Source organism: Muscardinus avellanarius (genome assembly GCF_963383645.1).
Source record: "Muscardinus avellanarius genome assembly, chromosome: 2".
Taxonomy (NCBI): domain Eukaryota; kingdom Metazoa; phylum Chordata; class Mammalia; order Rodentia; family Gliridae; genus Muscardinus; species Muscardinus avellanarius.
The window spans coordinates 126,216,583-126,238,155 of NC_137787.1; the positions used below are offsets into that span (position 1 = coordinate 126,216,583).

Below are 21,573 nucleotides of genomic sequence, written 5' to 3' on the forward strand. Positions count from 1 at the left end.
GGGCTTTTATTAAAATGATTTTGATTTTGCTGAGCTTAAAGCAACTGAGAACAAGAACTGGGTTTTATGACAAGGGAAAGTCAACTCACTTGCTGACTCTCAAGACCTATGCAGGAAATGTGGGAATAGCTTTGACCTTTTTCAATGCTCCAACAAAAGTCAGACAGATCAGAACTTTTATATGAGAGAATAAAATCAAGGTACACAGAAGTGATTTGAATCCCTTTTAGAGGATGAACCAGGAGACAGAAATGTACTCAAGCCTCTCTTCTCTGCCTGATTAATACCTTCCAAAACAAGACAATTGATCCACAGTCAGGCCTACTCCAGAATTCACCTCCAAAGTTTCTACTGAAATAGGAATAGAAAATGATGGGAGTGTGAGTTATTTCCTGGTTTCTGGGGACCCTCACAAGGCCCTGCTGTGTTCCAGCCGGCGTGCGAGGCATTTTATAAGCATTATCTCATTTAATCCTCCCCACATCCCCAAGAGACCGGCCTATTACCTTAGTCTATAGTCGGGGCATTTGAGGTTTATCGAGGTAAAGTGATCTCACCCAAAGATACACAGGACCACTGGCCAGGGCTGAACTTAAGCCCAGGTGTGTCTCGGGCCAGCACTTGTATGCTCAGTCTCTATATCAAATTGCTTCTTGCCTTAAAACTTAAAAAAAAAATTGACTAATATAGATTTATGGGAAAGTTTCTGTCTACTGGTAGCATTGGGTTTTCCCTGGAGAATACCTCCTTTTTTTTTTTTTTTTTTGGTGGTACTGGGGTTCCTGGAAGCCCTTCTACCTCCGGGCTACACTCCCAGACCTATTTTTACATTTTTATTTGGAAACAGGGTCTCCTAAGCCAGCACACGCGGCTGGCTTCGAACCTGCGAGATCCTCCTGTCTCTGCCTCCCAAGCGCAGGGATTACAAGCCTGCGCCACCACGCCCGGCAGAATACCTCCTTTAATCGGCATTTGAGTCCCAGGGGCCATATGCTGCTAGGTAAAGAAAGGCTTGTTTCTTTATTCTTGGCATTTTATAGAAGCTGCAAGCTGTTTCTCAACTGATAGAATGTTGTGTGGCTTGGAAACATGATTGGTAGATGAAAAAGTTATAATTAAGGAAGTAAATTTAAAAATAAGGTGAAGCTGGGCATGATGGCTCATGTCTGTAATCCCAGTACTAGGGAGACTGAGACAAGAGGATTGCAAGGTTCAAAGCCAGTCTCCGCAATTTAGTGACACTCTCAGCAACCTAGCAAGACCCTGCTTCAAAACAAAAAATAAGCCGGGCGTGGTGGCGCACACTTGCAACCCCCCCCACCTTCGAAGCCAGCCATGCTGGTTTAAGAGACCCTGTTTCCAAATAAAAAAGTATAAAATAGGTCTGGGAGTGTAGCCTGAAGGCAAAAGGTTTCCAGGAACCCCAGTACCACCAAAAACAAAATACACACACACACACACACACACACACACACACAAACAAAAAATAAAATCAAATAACACTGGGCAGTTTGAAGGCAGAATGCCCCAGCGTTCAACCCTCCACATCACAAAAAGGAAATAAATAAATAAATAAATAAAATTAAAATAAGGAGAAACCTGTATCCTATGATTGACTTTATTAAAAAATTATTTTGTTTATTTTGTTTCTAGAGTACTTCTCTTCTTCCAGAAAAAAAAAGAAATAAAAAAATATATATACACACACACTATATATATATATATATATATATATATATATATATATATATATCAATACTAGGGATTGAACTCAGGGGCATTCTATGTCCAAGCTACAGCCCCAGCCCTATTTTTTTATTCTTTATTTTGAAACAGGGTCTCATTAAGTTTAAGAAGACCTCATTAAGTAACTGAGGTTGGCCGTGAACCTGCAATCCAACTGGCTCAGCCTCCCAAGTACTGGGATTACAAACATGTGCCACCATGCCCACCTCAGATAATTACTATTTTACTGTGGTACTCCCAAACCTATTTTTATATTTTTATTTGGAAACAGGGTCTCAAGCCAGCGCAGCTGGCTTCGAACCTGCGCAATCCTCCTGTCTCTGCCTCCCAAGCGTGGGGATTACAAGCGTGCACCACCATGCCCAGCAGAGAATGTATTTTTAAACTATAAATTTGAACATATTTTCATAAAACATAAAAGATATTTGACGAGTATCAGCTATATAAAGTCAGAAGAAGGACCTCAAGTGTGTGCTGTAGTTAACTTGCACAGGATGGGAAGTATCCATGCATGGTCTTCTGTGTTAGAGGAACAGAGCTGTTGCCCAGTGCTCTTGACTAGTTACTATTATTTCAAAGGGGAAAAGAAAGATGGAAATAGTGTAGCTGCTGGAGCATTGAAGATTAGCCTAATACTTTGAAAAAGAAAGTGCCAAGGATCTTTTTCCTTTTTTTTTTTTAATGGTACTGGGGATTGAACCCAGGACATTCTACCACTGAACTACATCCCCAGTTTTGTTGTTGTTTGTTTGTTTTTTACTTTTTGAGATAGGATCAAGTCACTCAGGTTGGCCTCAAACCTTTGATCCTTCTGCCTCAGCTTCCCAAGTCTCTGGGATTAGAAGGTGTGAGCCACCATGCCCGGCTGTAACAGAGATTTGACTTGTAACATACATTTGAAAGTAGAACTGTTTATTTTATAGGCACAGCAAAAGAAATTCTCAAGGGTTTCTTTTAATATTATTTTTAGAATTAGTTTTCATTTTGTACAACTGAAAATAAGTAAAAGAGAATTGAGAGACAAAAAGAAATCGGAAGTGCTAACGTAAAATTAGGACAGCCAGGCATGGTGGAGCAGACCTGCAAGCCCAGGTCTTGGGAGGCTGAGACAGGAAGAGCACAGGTTCGAGGCCAGCCTCAGCAACTTAGCGAGACCTTATTTCAAAATAAAATAGAGCTAGGGGTATAGCTTTGAAGTAGAACGATCTCACTGCGTTCAATCCCCAGTACCCATAAGAAAAGGAAACTCAGTTCCTCTCACTCAGAAGATAATAGGTAACAAATCTCTTTCACATCTTCTTAAAAATAACATAGGATGAATACATCAACTTCCAACTTTTTGTGTGTGTGTGGTACTGGGGATGGAACCCAGGGGCATTCTGCTTCTAAGCTACACCCCCAGCCCTATTTTTTATTCTTTATTTTGAAACAGGGTCTCCCTTAGTTGCAAAGGGCCTCACTAAGTAGCTGAGGTTGGCCGTGAACTGAGATCCTTCTGTCTCAGCCTCCCGAATGCTGGGATTACAAGTGTGTGCCACCATGCTGAGCTAGCTTCCAACATTTAAAAAAAAAAAAAAGCAGTTCTGCTGGGCGTGGTGGTGCACGCTTGTAATCCCAGCATTTGGGAGGCTGAGACCGGAGGATAGTGGTTCATGGACAGCCTCAGCTACTTAGTGAAGCTTTCCACAACTTAGTGAGACCTTGTTTCAAAATAAAGAATAAGCTGGGCGTGGTGGCACATGCTTATAATCTCCGCACTTGGGAGGCAGAGACAGGAGGATCGCGCAGGTTCGAAGCCAGCCGCGCTGGCTTAAGAGACCCTGTTTCCAAATAAAAATGTAAAAATAGGTCTGGGAGTGTAGCCCTGAGGTAGAAGGGTTTCCAGGAACCCCAGTACCACAAAAAAAAAAAAAAAAAAAAAAGAAGAAGAAGAAAAAATAGGGAAGGGGGTGTAGCTTGGAGGTAGAATGCCCCTGGGTTCCATCCTTAGTACCTCAAAAAAGAAAAGAAAAGAAGAAAAAAAAAAAAAAAAGGCAGTCCTTTCAATTGACTAGTTTGAGATAAGCAGCTGGTCAGTGAGGTTTCCAAGCCAATGTAATTCTGCTTTTACTGCATTTTCTCTGGGGTTACTTCTTTTTTGGGGTGCTTCCCCTTGTCCTGCCAGGGTCTCAAGGATTCAGAGATTAGAAGCAAGCCCTTCCAAGTCATTCTCTGGGCTCTTTTGTGTGATCCAGGATTGCTCGTGAAAACTGTGGTCCAGTACTGTACGCTCGGAGTTTCTCCAAGCTCCTTCCTTCCTTCCCTTCTGCTGAGCGTGAGTAACTCACTTGTACAATGTCTTTTCAACTCATGGAGTAGAATGAATGGGACCATGTGGCATTCGGCCTAATTTCTAGAGCTAGCTTTGAAAAAAAAAATCTATATATGGAACAGTGATTTTAATCTTGGGATGTTTCTAATATAGCTTGCTTTTAAGTGTTTCAGGGAGAAATAAAAGTAGATGGATAAAGGTCATGGAAGAATCTAAAATTAACTTTGGGTGGTACATTAGAACCAGTTGATGGGAAAACAGAATGTGAGGGAAGAGGCCGGGGCCGCGTGGGAAGCGATGCCCAGGCTGTGCCGCTGCGGTGACTCGCCCGTGTCACGGTCGACTCCTGCAGAGCTCACCCTTCTCAGGGGCTTGAGTGACTTCAGTGGAAATGTCACTACAACATGGAAATTGCCCCGGTTCTCCAGCTGTACAGAATTAGTGCTGTGATACGCAAGCCCTGTTGTTGTTACTGTCATTTTTCCTAACACAGGGTTTCTTCTACTTCCTACTCCATACTCACAAACCCAGGAATCTGTCAACTCATTTAAATACTACAAAAACTCCACATTTGCTATTAGCCACTCTGATGACTCACAAAACTTGAGCCAAAACTTGCCAATAAGAAAACTTATTTTTATTTTTCTCTATACCCTTCCTTGAGTTATTAAAAAAAAAAAACCAAGACAACAGCAACAACAACAAAAACCTAAGTCCTTATGTACTCCAGACTGACTGCTAACCCCCTAACCCATAGAGTAGCATAGCTGCTGGGCAGGCTACCTGTGTGGCTGTTAATAAGGTTATTGTCTTGCCCTAAGTTGGAGCTTTAATGAACTTTTTAAGAATGTACATGAAAAAAATAGAATGTGCAGAAGGAAGCCTGGCATGGTGGTGCACATCTGTAATCCCAGTACACGGGAGGTTGAGACAGGAGGATTGCAGGTTTAAGGCCGGCCTTAACAGCCTAACAAGATCCTCAGTAACCTAGCAAGACCCTGTTTCAAAAAAATGATAATAATAAAAGGGTCTGGGAGTATAGCTTGGAGGTAGAATGCCCCTGTGCTCAGTACCACACCCAAACAAATATAGAAAGAAAAACATTTTAATTGTAAAGGGAAAAACATTGCATAGAATTTGGAAATAACAAAATTTTCATTCACCATCATATAAATGTTAACTCTTTTTTTTCCAGTCTTGAAAAGATATATCAGTGTGCCTAAATTCAGACATGAAATCAATAATTTGCTTAGAAAGAGTATTGAAAGGTTTTCTCAGTTTTATTGTAATTGTCTGCAACTGCTGTCAGCTTAGGGACGTGTGTTGCTGGAGTGTATGGAACAGTCATTTTATCAAAGTGGTATCTGTAGGGGGTTTCTCCTGATATCATTTCTTATCTTTATAATGGGAAACCAGGTAGGGCAACCTTCACTAAATCCATCTTTCTCGAGGACAGAACCCCAGTCTGGGTGGTGACCTGATATGTATACAGTTACACAGATAGAAAGGGACAGAGCTTGTCCCTGGGACTCTGGGTACAGGCTGGGTGGTATAAGTATCAGCTTTGTGTAGAAGTCCATGCTTAAAATCTTCTGCCCTAGTACAAAGTTTTAAGAAAATACAACAAAAAAACTGGAGAAGTTCTTTGATTTCAGTTAGCTTTTCTTGCCATTTTTTTATAGGTGTTAAATATACAGGTGGGTCACTGCTTCATACTTTGAGGTAATCACATAGGTTTTTCATTTTCCATTTTAGTTTCCAGTGTGTGTGTGTGTGTGTGTGTGTGTGTGTGTGTGTGTGTGTCTGTGTCTGTGTGTGTGTGTGTGTTGTGTCTGTGTGTTGTTGGGGATTGAACCCAGGGGTATTCTACCTCCAAGCTACACCCTCAGCCCAATTTACTTTTAAGTTTTTATTTTGAAACAGGGTCTCACCAAGTTGTGGAGGGCCTCACTAAGTAGCTGAGGCTAGCTGCGAACCTGGATCCTCCTGTTTCAGCCTCCCAAGTACTGTGCCTATGAGCACGTGCCAGTCCACTGGCTTTCCTATCGTATATTTTTGCAGATAAGATAAACCCAAATAGGACTAGAAGATGCCATTGTAATTACATGTATGAGTCCTTGTTTTAAATACCCAGCAGTTAATGGTACATACACCTGATATGGTTAGGAAAAACCAAAATGAATGGGCATTGCTAAAGGCATCTTGAAACTTTCCTAGTACTTGGTGATAACTGATTTACTGTCCACTGCAAGTAGAGACCAGTTCCTTTTTACCTTCAAAGAATAGAGTATTTCTTCTGAGTATTTCATAAACTGCTCTCTCATCAATAGCTATTGATTATTGAATGTTTCTAAACTCCTGCTAACTTGCGTTACAGAAGAAAGTATAAACTACTACAGCTGCTCCTGTAGCCATAAAAGTGTTTCAAAATTATTGACAAGTGGCTGTTGACATTGTCATATAAGCCATCATCACTTTAATTTCTTTTTTTTTGGGGGGGGGTACTGGGGATGGAATCCAGGGGCATGCTACTTTTGAGCTACACCCCCAGCCCTATTTTTGATTCTTTATTTTGAAACAGGGTCTCACTGAGTTGCAGAGGGCCTCACTAAGTAGCTGAGGCTGTCTGTGAACCGCGATCCTCCTATCTCAACCTCCCAAATGCTGGGAGGCTCCATGCCTGGCACCACTTCAATTTCTACATTGGATCAGTTGGCTATGAGAACGCTGGGTTTTGAGTAGGACTTTGGTTTCAGTTGCTGAGGCTGGCTTGCACCTGCGATCCCCCTGTCTCAGCATCCCAAGTCCTGGGATTACATGCACATGCCACCATGCCCAGCATTTGCATTTGCCCTTTTAAGGAGCTTAATTTTGAGTTGATCATCTTATTCCCCGGTTTTTCTTATCTTTAAAATGGAGAAAATTGCAGGGCATGGTGGTGCACACTTGTAATCCCTGCACTTGGGAGGTGGAGACAGGAGGATTGTGCAGGTTCTAAGCCAGCTGTGCTGGCTTAAGAGACCCTGTTTCCAAATAAAAATATAAAAAATAGGACTGAGAGTGTAGCCTGGAGGTAGAAGGGCTCCCAGGAACCCCAGTACCACACACACACACACAAAAATTAAAATGGAGAAAATCACTCTGGCTTGCCAAAGAATGATGACGCCATTTATAATGTCAAAAGGCTTTACAAAATGAAAAGTACAGATGTTATTGTTGTTATTGTTAAATCCCACATGAAGAACAATGCCATCTATTCTTTCAACCTCTAATGCAAAGAATACAGCTGAATAACTTGAGCAGACAGTGGCATCTATATTCAAAATCTCCACTCCAAACCAACCCATGCATATGTCCATAGACATAATAGATTTTTAAGTGCATTTTTCACTAATGGAACAGGGGAAAAGCCACTAGGTCTGCACTCCACTGAAAGTGGTCTGGTTCACAGGACATCAGCTACACAGGACATCAGCTACTTTCCAGCAGCGCAGGAAAGTAGAAAATGGTTGGTGCAAGAGCAACATGGAAAAGATGCCTCCTGGGCCTGATTAGGGAAGAGTTTTGCTAGATCACTTTTGTACACCCCAAGTTAAGCTTTGTCGAGCAAAAACCACATATTTTATGAAATGAAGCCTTAGATCTTAGCCATAACTCTTTTAGTAGTTTTGCCTACTGGGATCCCACATTACATAGGGCAGTGATTTGCAGGCCTGGTTACATCCCAGAATCACCTGGGAAGCCTTCATGGGCCCTGGGTCTCACCCCGGACATTTGGATGGAATTCTAGCTGGTAGAGTGTTCTAACCTGCAGTCAGGATTGAGAAGCTCTGATGTGGACCAGTCTGATGTTCAAGAGGACATCTCGACCTGTTCCATTAAGAACCAGTGCTCCTCATCTTGGAAAGGGGTTCGGGGTACAGGGAAGAGAAGAGCAGCTTAAGTAATCTTAACGGATCTCCATGATGACATATCTCAGATGGTGTTGCTCTTTTTGAATTTTGCTTGAGCATTCGGATTGTTCTTGGTTCCTATGAATCTACAACAGGGAGCTCAGAGTGCATTTTTAGAATATCCCAGTGCTCAGCTTTACAAACAATACCTTATTCTTTCCTTCTATTACTTCCATGCGCTGAGTGATGCTCTCAATTCTGTTTCCTATGTTGCTATCAGGATCCAGGATAAAGGACTCTTCATTATTGGAACAAAAGTCAGTCCTAAAAAAAAAAATCAAGCAAGTCATTATAATGTTGCCTGTGCCATGGTCCCAGTGGTGACAGGTGAAAGAAAACCATTGGATAAGTCCTCAGAGAGCACAATCTCAATTTTTATTCAAATCTTCTTTTCTGTAGACCCCCCCATATTCATCCTCAGAACTTAAAAATAGCAAATGTATTTGCTGATGCGATCAAAAACTCCAGCACTATACTGCCATACATCCTTCCTGTTCTGGATACCAGATATTAAAGAAAATGTGTAATTAGAAAACCTCATACCTAGATTTTAATTAGCTCTTAGTGGAACTAACATGCAAACATGAGGAGTAAGGAGATGAAGTTATGTTAATGAATGGAAACCTCAAGGAAATAATAGTATTTCTTATCTTACAAAAAGGCTGGCTTTAGTTGAAATACTCAGTTGAGCAGCTATATTTTCCCCCCAGAGATAACTAAGTGCATATGAAAAAAACATCTTGGAGTGGTTATTACATTCAATCTATTTCTTTTCAAGTCTTGGGGTATTGTAATAAGTTCTTTAACTTCTTAGGCCTCAAGCGTTTAATTATAAAATAAGAATATAATTCAGGTCTTTCTATCTTCTTATGAATGACATAATTTTGTTTTTCTTTATTGCTGAGTAGAATTATATTGTGTATATTTCCTATAATTTCATAATCCATTTATCTGTTGATGGACACCTAGGTTGGTTCCATAGTTTGGCTATTGTGAATTGTGCTGCTGTGAACATGGGTATGCAGATATTACTGTAGTTCTCTGATTTCAACCCCTTTGGGAAGATACCCAGGAGTGGTATAGCCAGATCATATGGTGGGTCCATTCCCAGTTTTCTAAGGAATCTCCACACTGATCTCCATAGCAGCTGAACTAGTTTGCACTCCCAGCAACAGTGTAAAAGAGTGCCCATTTCCCCACATCCTCACCAACATTAATTGTTATTTGACTTCTTTATGCTTGAACATTATGTTAAGTGAGATTAGCCAAGCACAGAAAGAGAAGGGTCATATGTTTTCTTTAATATACTTGAACTAGGGAGTATTTGGGATACCAGAAGGACTCCAGATGATGGAGGATACCCTCAGTGGAGCCAGGGAGGAAGGATATGGGAGGAAGAAGGTTCATTATTAAACATGCTACCTGTGACAATGTGTATACATGTGGATATAACATTGTCAACCTGGACACTTGGCACTGGGAGGGAGGGAAATGGGAAGGTAGAGGGGTCACCAAGAACTGCAAGAATGTATGCCAGTGTTAACATGATCTACATTATAATGTGAGACTATAGTGCACCAATAAAAAAAGAATATCGTTGTTGTTTATTGTTAAAGTCCATAAGATTCTCTCTCTCTCCCCCATACATGTTACATATTTGTGAAATAAAATATATATGTATAATGGGATCTATAAAATGGAATATAATCTTAATATATATTAAACATTCATCATTTTGCATTTTACCTTCTGGATTAGACCCTTTTTTTTCTTTTGGTATTAGAGACTGAAGCCAGGGGTATATTACCTCTGGGCTAGATTCCCAGCCCAATTTTTTGTTTTTATTTTGAAACAGGATCTCGCTAGGTTGGTGAGAGTCTCACTACTTGGTGAGGGGTGTCTTTGAACCTGAATTCCTCTCATCCCAGTCTCCAAAGTATTGGACTTACAGGTGTGCGCCACCATGCCTGGCTTGGACTAGAACCTTTGGAGACTGGAAAGGTGTGTAAATTTGACACTTGCTGGTGTCAAATTTACATACATGTTTCGGACATATTCTGGAGATTTTCAAACCAGGAGGAATTTTAAAGCCAATTTTCAGAAAGAATGAGTTGCTGGTTTTAATTAGTTATAGCCAGTCTGGTTGTTATTCCCCTGGGCTGGGAAGGACCCAGAACCCTGACCTGTCCAGTCTTCTGGCTCAGGCTCCCACCTGTGTCACCGGTCCTCCTGCAGAGCATGCACACTTGGTCAGTGGCATTACTGCTCTGAGGCCTCTGGGGCCTCTCCCAAGGGATAAGGGCCTCATCTACTCATTCGCCTCGCCCCAGTGACTGAAATCCTAGCATTAATTGGCACTCCATCAACATTTGTAAACAGTCAGTCAGAGGTCATATCTAGGAAGAGTTTTCATTGTTTATTATTTTCAAACATACTGATAAGTGCAGAGCATAGTGTGATAAAATGCCACATGGCTGCCACCCGGCTCTGTGTGTACACGTGGTGCTGCGGATGGAGCCCAGGGCCTTGCACGTGCTGAGCGAGCACTCCGCCACTGAGCTGCATCTCACCCGACATCCAATTTCATTTATCAAAAATTTGTCATGTTTGCTTCCTCTATCCCTTGTTTGTTTTTATTATTTTTTTCTTTTGTAAAGTATTTAAAAGCAAATTCAGGCTCATATCATTTTAGCCCTCTGTGCTTCATGGGTAGCTCCAAAAAATATGCACATTTTCCATTATACCCACAATGCTACTTTTATACCTAATAGAATTAGGAATAATCCCATGTTGGTGTTTCTACCAAGTTCACCTGTCAAGTTTCTCCTGATGTTTTTAAACATTTCTTTTTTCACAATTAGATTTTAAGATTTAAAACAAAAAAGGGATGACTATTTCGTAAGGAATTTCTGGGATTTCTACCATTTAGCTCTTCTTCATAATCATCAGTTAAAATAACAGAACATTTTAACACTTATTGATTAGTAGAGAAAACTGAACCAAGGAGAAATTATATAATTTCTCTTGTACTGGAAACACTGTAATAAGGTTTTAAAATTATTACACAAAATTCACTTTGCCAGATTTTTCATGATCAGTATTCTCTATTTCCTAGACTGTAACATCTGTGCTTTGAACTATTTGATTTTCCATCTTTTGCACACCCTTAGCAGATGCGTGTGTACATGCATGTATATGTGTGTGTGTCTACACAGAATATATATATATATATATATATATATATATATATATATATATATCCTATATGTCTATAGAGGGTCTACAGAGGTACACACCTGGACTGGACACTTGCAGATGCCCTTGGGTTTATAACATCAGACAGTTGAGGTTCTCTTGTGCCACAGAAGGAAAGGCTTTAGATTTCATTTTTTCTCCCCAAAGCAATGAGTAAGATAAGGCCTCAAAGACCACGTTGTCTTCAGGAAATGCAAAGAAATATGTTATAGTAAAGCAAATCTAGTCCTTTCCCAGGGGAAAGCAGTCTCTGTCTGAGGTCACTTGGGGCTATAGACCTCTGCCCTGCCCCCCTCACCACACACCCAGGGCTTTAGGACCTGCACAGGGGCTCTGGTATGGAAGCCATAGGCCTGACTCACTGCCAGGTTCTCCAAGTGAAAAGGACAGATTCTGTGGCTCTTTTCTAATTTCGGGGCATTTATTTTTCCCTCTTTGTAATTGGAACCATAAAAATAGAATGTCATTTAGGAGCCTGACTCGTGAACAGGCACTTGAAAAGAGATTTAGGGGGAGGGGGATTTGCCTGAGCCTTAAGAATACATCAAGCTCTTAAGGAAGTAGATTGTGCCATGTTTGAAGATGCAAAGATAATGTCTGTGCTGGGAACCGTCTCGAGGGGGGAGGAAGCCGAACAACAAGAGGAAAGCGGCATTGGCTCCTGATTTCGCACAGGAAGCCCACAGCACCTCCTGCCAAAGCAAGATAAGAAAGCTCCCATGCGCTATTTTGGACAAGGCCACTGTTATCAGCTTCAGCTCGGGCGGGCGGTGGGAGGGCGAGCGCTGTCCTTTCCATGCCTGGTCCCTTTCCTCATGGGCTTCAGGACTCCTACCTCCAGCTGCATAGAGCATGCCAAGCACAACAGCGGGGCGGTATTTATAACAAGGAGAGGGAAGAGGAATTCTGGGGATAGAGTGTGCTCCCTGTCACCTCTCTGTCCATCGCTCTGAAGTTGGAACACTTTCATTTCAGACTAGAGATGGGTTGAAGTAAGTCAAAAGAAGTCAGCTAATTATGTTCCAACCCACGATGCTGAGACCTGCATGTGATGTGTGGATCTGTTTAGCTCCAACTGGGAGCCATCTGTGAGCTCTCCCATCTGGTCTAAATGACTAGTCATCTTCTCTTGACAGAAGGGGAAATCACCACCCTCCAGGTCTGTCAGTGACACCGGCGACTTACCCGCTTCAGGCTGATACACTCACAGTGCTCACGGATGTGCCCTGTTCCCTCCACACTTGTAAATATTTGGCTCTTCTGTGACCCCAAACCAGGTGAAGGCAGTCTGAGCCCACAGAAAAAGGTAAAGCCAACACAGGTCAAACCTAGTCTTGACCTCTGGCAGAATTCATCTTCGCTTTTGGTTCATTTCAGAACCCACACTTAACCCGACACCCCAAGCAACGTGATCGCAGCCAAGAAGTTATCACAGGCCAGTGCTTCCTGTGCACAGGAAGAAAAGGCTTCTCCAGTACTTGCTGTACTGGCGCTATTACTGCATGGGCGATTTAATGTCTTTTTTAGCTACTTTTGCATAACCTGGTCAGCTTCTTTCCAAAATTTGGCAAGCATTGCTCATCTTATACAATGAATATATGTGTGTGTGTGTGTGTGTGTGTGTGTGTGTGTGTGTATCTATATATTTTACTCCCAGACCTATTTTTTATATTTTTATTTTTTATATTTTTATTTTTAAACAGGGTCTCTTAAGCCAGCGCGGCTGACTTCAAACCTGCATGATCCTGTTGTCTCCGCCTCCCAAGCACGGGGATTACAAGCATGCGCCACCACACCCGGCAAGGAAAAAATATTGAGTGCACAGCGTGTGCGGATCTGCAGCATGGACGGCAGCGGAGTTCGCTCAGTTGTCCTGCAGTTGGTTCCGGCGCTGGTGTATCCCCTCCACCTTTCTCCACCCAACGCTCAGGAATACAGTGCACAGCGTTACCCCGCAGCACCCTTCTACATCCACCTGTGATTGCATTTAACAATTCTGATTTTCAGGTTTTCCCCAATCCTCCTTCCTCCTGTCTCTGCCCCTTCTTTTTCATTAGTGGAAGAATGATCAAATCTGGTGAAATCAGAAAAGGGAATCTAGCTGGGTGAGCTTCAGCCACTCACAGTATTTTTGTTTTCTTTCAAGTGATTATTTCTTGTGGGAAAATGATAGAATTGGGTGAAAATGATAGAATTCTTATTGAGGAATCGGGCCGGCGGCTTAACTCTTTAGTTAGCTTTCTAGAAACTGCTACCTGTCTAGTGTCTGTTATGGTACCCAAGACTCCATTGTTACAGTGCAAAAGTTTCATTTCATAAATTATTTGCTGCCCATTTAGCTACTAAACTTAGTAGCTAAATGGGCAGCCAAGTCTAGCTGGTCTACTCTTCAGCCTGATGCTTAACATAAACAGAGTTCCTGGTTTGTTTTAGGGTCCCTTTTTACCTATGACAAATGGCATCAAGCTGACCTTTCTTTCAGAGCCTCTGCCTCGCTGGTTCTTGCTCTGGGCTGGCTGCAGGAATGGGTTTTTACTGAGCCAGGCCTGGGCCCCAAGCTGCACACATTCATTCAGGCACACTTCATTCATAGTCTCCCAGTGAGGCAGGTGATATGGTGATATCTATTTCACAAATCCTTTTAATAATAGGGAAACCGAGACCCAGAAAGATCAAAGTCCTGGCTCAGGTTCACAGAGAAAGGACAGAGCTGGGAGCAGAGCCCAGCCTTCTGAACTCTGTCCATCACCCCGTGTGATGCACCCAAGGAACCTCCCAAACCTTTACTGTCACACTTCCTAGGGGAAATCGGATGAGAGTCAGCTGTTTCAAAGAAAAACCCGAGAATCCTCCGAGCTCACAAAGTCGCACACCAAGAGAAATTAAATTTTAATTTTCAACAGGGAGAATGTGTCACCTAGTCCTTTGGCAGATATGGATAGGAAGAAGGGGCAGAGGAGTACTGCATAATTACTTTCTCAACATAAATTTTGGTTGGTTTAGGTCCTAAGAATGCTTTGATGGCTAAAATCATGGGAACTCTGCCTTCTCCTGGCTGACAAATTTTATCATTAAAAAAAATCTTGGGACAAAGTAAAACACTCCAATTTTTATTGCAATCTTTTTCTTTCTCCAGTAACTAGCCTTTGTCGGCATGGCTAGTGAGCTGTTCTGGGATGAAGCTATTCTGTGTTATAGTAAATACCAATACTTTTGTTTATTTTTAAATTTTGAAACAGGGTCTCTCTAAGTGGCTGAGGGTCTAAGTTGCCTTAAGAGTGCCACTGGGGTAGGGTGGAGGGGATGATTCCGAGCATCCCAGCACCCGCTGGATATTTGCGTGCTCCTGAGCCTTTGCCCAGGAGTGAGAGTATATATTCAACATATACTTAAAACACGTTTAGTTGGTGGAAAAAGAGGCTGTAAACTGTCCTACCAAGTCCCAAGGCAGAGAGTCGCCTCCTCTCTTTTGTTCCTTTCTTGATGATAAAATCTGAGGCCTGGAGCAAGCTCTGCTTATCTGTTTAATGGGATTTTACTGCACGTGCTAACTGCGATTAGAATCTGCTTGTGAAGAATATTAAATCATTTCGAGTTAGGAAAACAGAAGGGTAGAGGAGTGATAAAGAGCGAGTGGAGGATAAAAAGGAAAAGCAAGATCACCTGGCATCGTGCCAGGGGCAGGATGGGGCAGGATGGGGCTCCCCGCCATGGTGCGGCACCTGCAGGAGGGGCTGATGTAAACATCCCTCTGCAGACACTGTGGGTGCTGAGTCAAAACATGAATCGCACTGTGTCTGAGCCCCGAGAGTTTGATAGAATCTCCAAACACTATCTCTTCCCCTCCTCTCACATTCTCTTAAGACAATACAGGGGAGAGGCATGATGCTGGCAGAAAAAGGCTTGGCGTTGGAAGGAGTGTTGGGTTGGAAAGGTTCCTGCTCCTTTTGCTCCAGAAAGAGGCTTGGGTCTTCACAGTGGCCCAGTGTCAGGCCCAGGGGACTCTGAAGGACTAACTTTCTCATACAGTTAGAGACCTTGTGATGTTGCTGGGTTTGATGGTACATGCCTTTAATTCCAGTACTTGGGAGTCTAAGACAGGAGGATAGCAGGTTTGAGGCCAGCCTTGGCAACTTAGCAATGCCCTGTTTCAAAATAAAAAATAAAAGCCGGGCGTGGTAGCGCACGCTAGTAATCCTCGTGCTTGGGAGGCGGAGACAGGAGGATCGCGCAGGTTCGAAGCCAGCGCGCTGCCTTAGGAGACCCTGTTTCCAAATAAAAAGTATGAAATAGGTCTGGGAGTATAGCCCTGAGGTAGAAGGATTTCCAGGAACCCGAGTACCACCAAAAAATAAAAAAATAAAATAAAATAAAGCTGGTGGTGTAGTATGGAGGTAGAAATTCTCTTGGGTTCAACTATAGTTATATATATATAGATATATATAGTTATATATAGATATATCTATATATATATAGTTATATATCTATATATATATAGATATATCTATATATATAGTTATATATCTATATCTATATCTATCTATCTATATATATATATATATATATATATATAGAGAGAGAGAGAGAGAGAGAGAGTACTGACTTTATGACACCTGGAGCCCATATTAAAAAATGACTTCTTATCTCAACGGACAAGGTGGGGTGGGTGGAGAAGTGTTCTGGGGAATGTGGGCTTGGACGTGGTGGAGGGGACCCAGCCTCCTGGCCACCTCCGCCTGGGCCACCACTTTGGCTTGCACTGCTTCCTGCTTTGGGGACCCTGGTCCATTCACAGTCAGAACAAGGCCTGTCATCCACCTCCACTTCCTTCCTCCTCTCCCTCTCCTGCTGCTCGCAAGAGCTCTGGCCCACCCCTGCCCCCATCTCCTTTACAGAATCCGAGCCAAGGCCCAGGGCGTCCTCAGCCTCAGGCCTGGGTGACAGGGAGGCTCACAGGGTGGAGAGTTACTTGGTTACACCCAGATAGGAGCCTTAAAGAGAACATCTATTTTGTCCATTCGTTTTTCTTGTTGGTGAAGAACTGACTGGCCAACTGGAGAAGACGGATTTGATAATGGAGAGCTCTTTAGGGAGGGTTAGGAGCGGTTACACATGATATCCTTTAATGCTTTCAGGAAGGAGGCTCTAGATACCGGCTCCAGCCATTCACGGAAGACTGCTTTGAGCCAGCTTTGTATGTCCATCTTGCAAAAGAGGAAGACTTTGGCTTGCTTACTGTAGAGTGGGCAACCCTAAAACAGACAGACAGCCTTCAGGGGTCGGGGTGGGGGTTCAGGAACAAATTTTTGAACTACCAGACCTGAGTTCAAATCATGGTTTTTATCTCTTTCTAGTTATATAATATTGGATAGCAAAAGTCTAATAACAGAATCATAGTCATAGAAAATTGCTCAAAGAACTTGTATCTTGTGTGGGTTTGTTGTTGTTGTTGTTGTTACTGAAGGTTGAATCCAGGGATATTCTACATCTGAGCTATCCCCACCCTCTCCTATCTTATTTTTTATATGGAAAGAGAGTCTTGCTAAGGTGCTGAGGCTGGCCTCAAACTGGGATTACAGGTGTGTACTACCATGCCCGGAAATATTTTTTTAACTTCTGGAATCATTCTGAAATTCATTGTTGGAGCATAGCCCACAAAGATCACTTTAACAAATCCTGATCAGTGTTGTACCACTAGCCAACACTAATGGATGTTGGGGCTGCCAGTCCTGTAAGGGCTCTGCTTTTCTTGGAGGGTTTTTTTTTTTTTTTTTTTTTTTTTTGGTGGTACTGGGGTTTCTGGAAGCCCTTCTACTGCTGGGCTACACTCCCAGACCTATTTTATATTTTTTTAATTTGGAAACAGGGTCTCCTAAGCCAGCAAGGCTGGCTCTGAACCAGCGCCATTCTCCTGTCTCTGCCTCCCAAGCCCAGGGATTACAAGTGTGTGCCACCATGCCCGGCTTTCTTGGAGTTTTGATCCTACAGTTCCCTTCATCTTATGGATTCTTGCTTCCTTTCTCCTTGTGTCTGAAAGTGTAGCGCTGGGCCCTGTCTCTATCTCCCTCTGTGTTCTCCCTTTGTCCAGAGTTGCTTAATTGCTGACAGTACTTTTGGTGAACCATTTCAAAATCTTTGGAAATGGATGTGTTCTTAGCTTTGCCAACTCCAACGAAGCAGCCTCAGGCTACCATGTCTTACTAGTTTGATTATAGCAGCTACAAAACAAATAGAAAGGAAAGCATTTAAATTAAAAAAAAATCTAAGCCTGTGTGGTGGCTCACACTTGTAATAAGCAAAGATTAGGGTGATAGCAAATGAGTTGATCTGGGTAACATGCTTAGTCTAGTGCCTGGCTCTCAGAAAACAGATCAGTAATGTTATCACTGGGTTGTCAACAATGAGAGCTACTTTAGAGCAGGGACTATTGACAGAGGTGATAATCACCTGGTAAATAGCAGAGCCTCAGTTAGCTGCATGATGGAAAGAGCGAATCCTGACCAGGACGGTCTAACTAGAGGTGGACCGAACCCCTTGTCTGGTGTCAACACTGCCATCCATCACTCACCTCACCCCAGCGCTGGTGACCGTCAGGTGACCTCACACACACCTCCTAAGCTAATCACTATGTCACCACCATGGGAACCTGCCCATTCACGACGACAAATACTAATGAAGACAGGGATCTCATGGAGAACTGGACAGACTCAGCGGTATCAGCACCTGACAAACCGATCGTCCTGGATAGTTTCAGCTGAGGCAGTGATGCAGACAAGAGAACGAGGTCTCTGCTTTGATGGGAAATGGAAAACTGACTGGCATAGTGTCTCCTTTCTTTAGGGGCGGGCAGAAATGTCAGCTCATCATTACCAGTGCTGTTTTTATTTAAATTAAAAGAATAATCATCTCACTTATATTTCTCTCTCTTTCTTTCCTTTCTTCCCTCCCTTCCTTTCTTTCTTCCTTTCTTCCTTTCTTTCTCTCTCTCTTTCTTTCTTTCTTTCTTTCTTTCTTTCTTTCTTTCTTTCTTTCTTTCTTTCTTTCTTTCTTTCTTTCTTTCTTTTTTGCAGTACAGGGATTGGAACCCAGGGCATTCTACCTCCAAGCTATACCTCCAGCCCTATTTTTTTTATTCTTTATTTTGAAACAGAGTTGCAAATGGCAACTGAGTAGTAGCTGAGGCTCTCTGGGAACTACAATCCTCCTGTTTCAGTCTCCCAAATGCTGGAATCACAAGCATGGCTTGTATTTCATTTAAGATATCAAATCACGCCCCCTAAATGAAGTACATGATTTCCTTTCTTTAGTTACCAAGGAACGTCTACGTTCATTGAAGAGCAGAGTCCATTTCATGGAAAAATATCAGAAGAGAGTGGAACATAGACAACCATCACCCGTAACTCTGGGCTGAATGGGACTTGAGTGGGTGACATCGAAGAGCTGAGGAAGGATTCATGAACGAGGGTAGAGATAGTACTCTGACTCCTTGACTTTTTAGAGAATCTGAAACAGATGTCTGGTCCTATCCTCATTTCTTTAGAATAACCATAGTAGCTGAAAGACCTGTTTCATGATGCAAGCATGTTCCTGGGAGAACACGTACCTAACAGCATGGGTCATCTTGTAGGGTTGATTTTCAGTTGTCACAGATACTAGTGCTTATGTAATGTCACCTCCAAAGGAAGTGGCTTTGAAGACATGGCAGAATGCCTAAAGAGTATCTTTAGTACTGGGTACTTTCAGCAAACTAATTTAACACTTGTAGTGTACCAGCTTTAGGGCTGAATACTATATATAAAATCTCATTTAATTTTGCTCAAACAGGACTGGGGATGTAGCTTGGTGGTAGACTACCTAACATGCATGAGGCCCTGGGTTCAGTTCCCAGTATAATAATAATAATAATAATAATAGTAATAATAATAATAATAATAATAATAATAATAATAAAGCCTAGACTCAAAGAGGGGGAATCTTTTGCCAAGAATCACCCAGGTATTGGGTAGAAGAGTCAGGATCAAGGCTCCAGGGCCCATGTCTTTAAACCATGTGCCATTTTATTGTGCCATAAAATTGGTTCTTGATATCACAACACAGTCTTTTAAGAACATATCTGGAAGCCGAGCATGGTGGCGTACGCTTGTAATCCCAGAATTCAGGATGCTGAGACTGGAGGATGGCGATTCTCAGACAGCCTCAGCTACTCAGTGAGGCCCTCCACAACTTAGTGAGAGCCTGTTTCAAATAAAGAATAAAAAATACGGCAGAGGGTGTAGCTCAGAGGTCGAATGCCCATGGGTTCTGTCCCCAGACACACACACACACACACACACACACACACACACACACACACCACACAATCTACTTTCTAGCTCATGAGCTTTTGCCCCCAAATTGCTCATTTTAATGTCTAAGCAGTTGTCGCAGGCCTGGCAATGACAGACGATGTGCTTTCAGCTGCCAGGTTGAGGATGTGCTGGAAGGCCACTCATTTGTAGTGTTTTTGACACGTTAACCGGGGCATGTTTCCTAACAAGGTCCTTGAGTTCTCTGTGTGGTGGTAATCACAGTCTCTGTCCCATGGTAGTTCTGTGAGATAATATATACAGGTGCCCATAAGGCACTCAACATTCCGTAGGCAAGTGCTTCATAACTTTTAGCCATAAAAAAGTAAAAACTAGAAACGAGAAGCCACATGTCTTTTACCAGTCCCATCTTCTCTTTGGCTTGAGGTAGCCCCTAAATACCTGCTTTTGTTTTTCTTATTTCACTCGTTCCAGGACTTTTCCAACTCACTTGGGAGGGTTTGCTAATAAAGTAACAATCAGTGATTATCTTATATAGTTCACAAAAATGGTAAGCCTGATGGAATATTAAAGGCCTAGGAAAACAGAATAATGTGCAGACATGCTTGTTTTTTGTTTGTTTGTTTGTTTTTGTTTTTTAAAGTCCGAGTGAGAATCCAAAGCCTTTCCTTTCAGACCTGCGAGGCAGAGTTTCAGGAATCCAGTGCTGGTGCTTCACACTGAAGAGCCATGAGGATAAGATGACTGGAAACCAGCCTGGAAGTCAAGGTGGACTTTCGGTTCAGAGACAGCGGAACACCCACCAAAGAAGGTTCGAGGAGGGGAAATGGCTACCGCTACTCCAGAAATTCCAAGTCAGTTTCAAACTTACCTTTTCAACATGGTCTGTATATTATTTTTTCTCAACCCCAATCCGATGAACCAATCAAATTAGTCTCTGGCGTGTCCGCCTCAATCCATTACCCCCCACCCTCGCCACATCACTTGTTCACATCTTTGTCCTTCTCTCTTCCTGGTTGACATTCCAGGACCTGCCCAGCACCTCCAGGGTGGGATCTGCCTCCGTCGTGTGTTACCTGACCAGCGGCAGGTCAGCACGTGGCACAAAGACATTGCGACCCGAGCCAAGTTCTACCCTGCATCACCGTGGGGCGCTCTCTCCTCTCCTCTCTCCTCCTCAGCTTAACTGCTGCACTCATGCCGACAAGAGCATCCCTAATACAATATGCCAGTGCTCCCCCAAACCTGCGCCTGGAGGCACTTCTGCCCCTTCCTTGGGGAATCAGGCAGATCTGTTTGAGGAGTCAGGAGGATGCCACTGGAAAAGTTTCCTTCTGCAAGACTAACCTATTTACTCCTGTCCTCTCATCCCGTAATCTAAAACACCTGAGGAATAACCCTGAGCTTCAGTGCCCTCATGGCACAAGAGGGGAGATGCTAACCCTTCTGAGGCATTGTGACAGACGAGAGATGCCGGGTGGGAAGGGATGAACACAGCTTTAGACACCAGACAGGGTGTATCGATGAAATCCACTGTCACGGCCATCACGAGGCAGACCATAGCATACTGAACGCGGCTTTGAGAGAAAGACCTGGTGCCTAGACACTCAGGGTAAGGCACTGCCTGGGTCACCCACGCCCTTCCATCTTCTCTGTTCTCCACATTATGCCTTTTCCTTTCAAAGGGTATTGATTTTGCATTAAAACCAAGTTCAAAAAACAACCCACTAGCTAGGCTTGGAGGTGCATGCTTGTGATCCTAGTACTTGACAGGCTGAGACAGGAGGATTGCAAGTTCAAGGCCAGCCCTAGTAGCTTAGCAAGAGACCCTCAGCAACTTCGTGAGACCTTGTTTTGAAATAAAGTAGGGTTGGGGATGTAGCTCAGAGATAGACTGTCCTTGGGTTCAATCCCCGGTACTACAACAAACAAGTAAAGAAACAAACAAGCAAAGAAACAACTCCACCAAAATCAGCCTTCCAAGTTGATGGAGATGTATAAA

General features: G+C 42.8%; 1 protein-coding gene across 1 annotated transcript in view; it reads right to left on the reverse strand.

The window, feature by feature from the left end:
* Positions 1-21,573, reverse strand: part of FLT1 (fms related receptor tyrosine kinase 1) — a gene marked incomplete at its 3' end in the record, with an annotated part of 206,155 nt that overhangs the window by 102,674 nt on the left and 81,908 nt on the right. Inside the window, exon 11 of the mRNA XM_080690255.1 lies at positions 8,160-8,274. Within this exon, the coding sequence (XP_080546381.1) occupies positions 8,160-8,274 (115 nt within the window). The remainder of the gene's footprint in view (positions 1-8,159; positions 8,275-21,573) is intronic.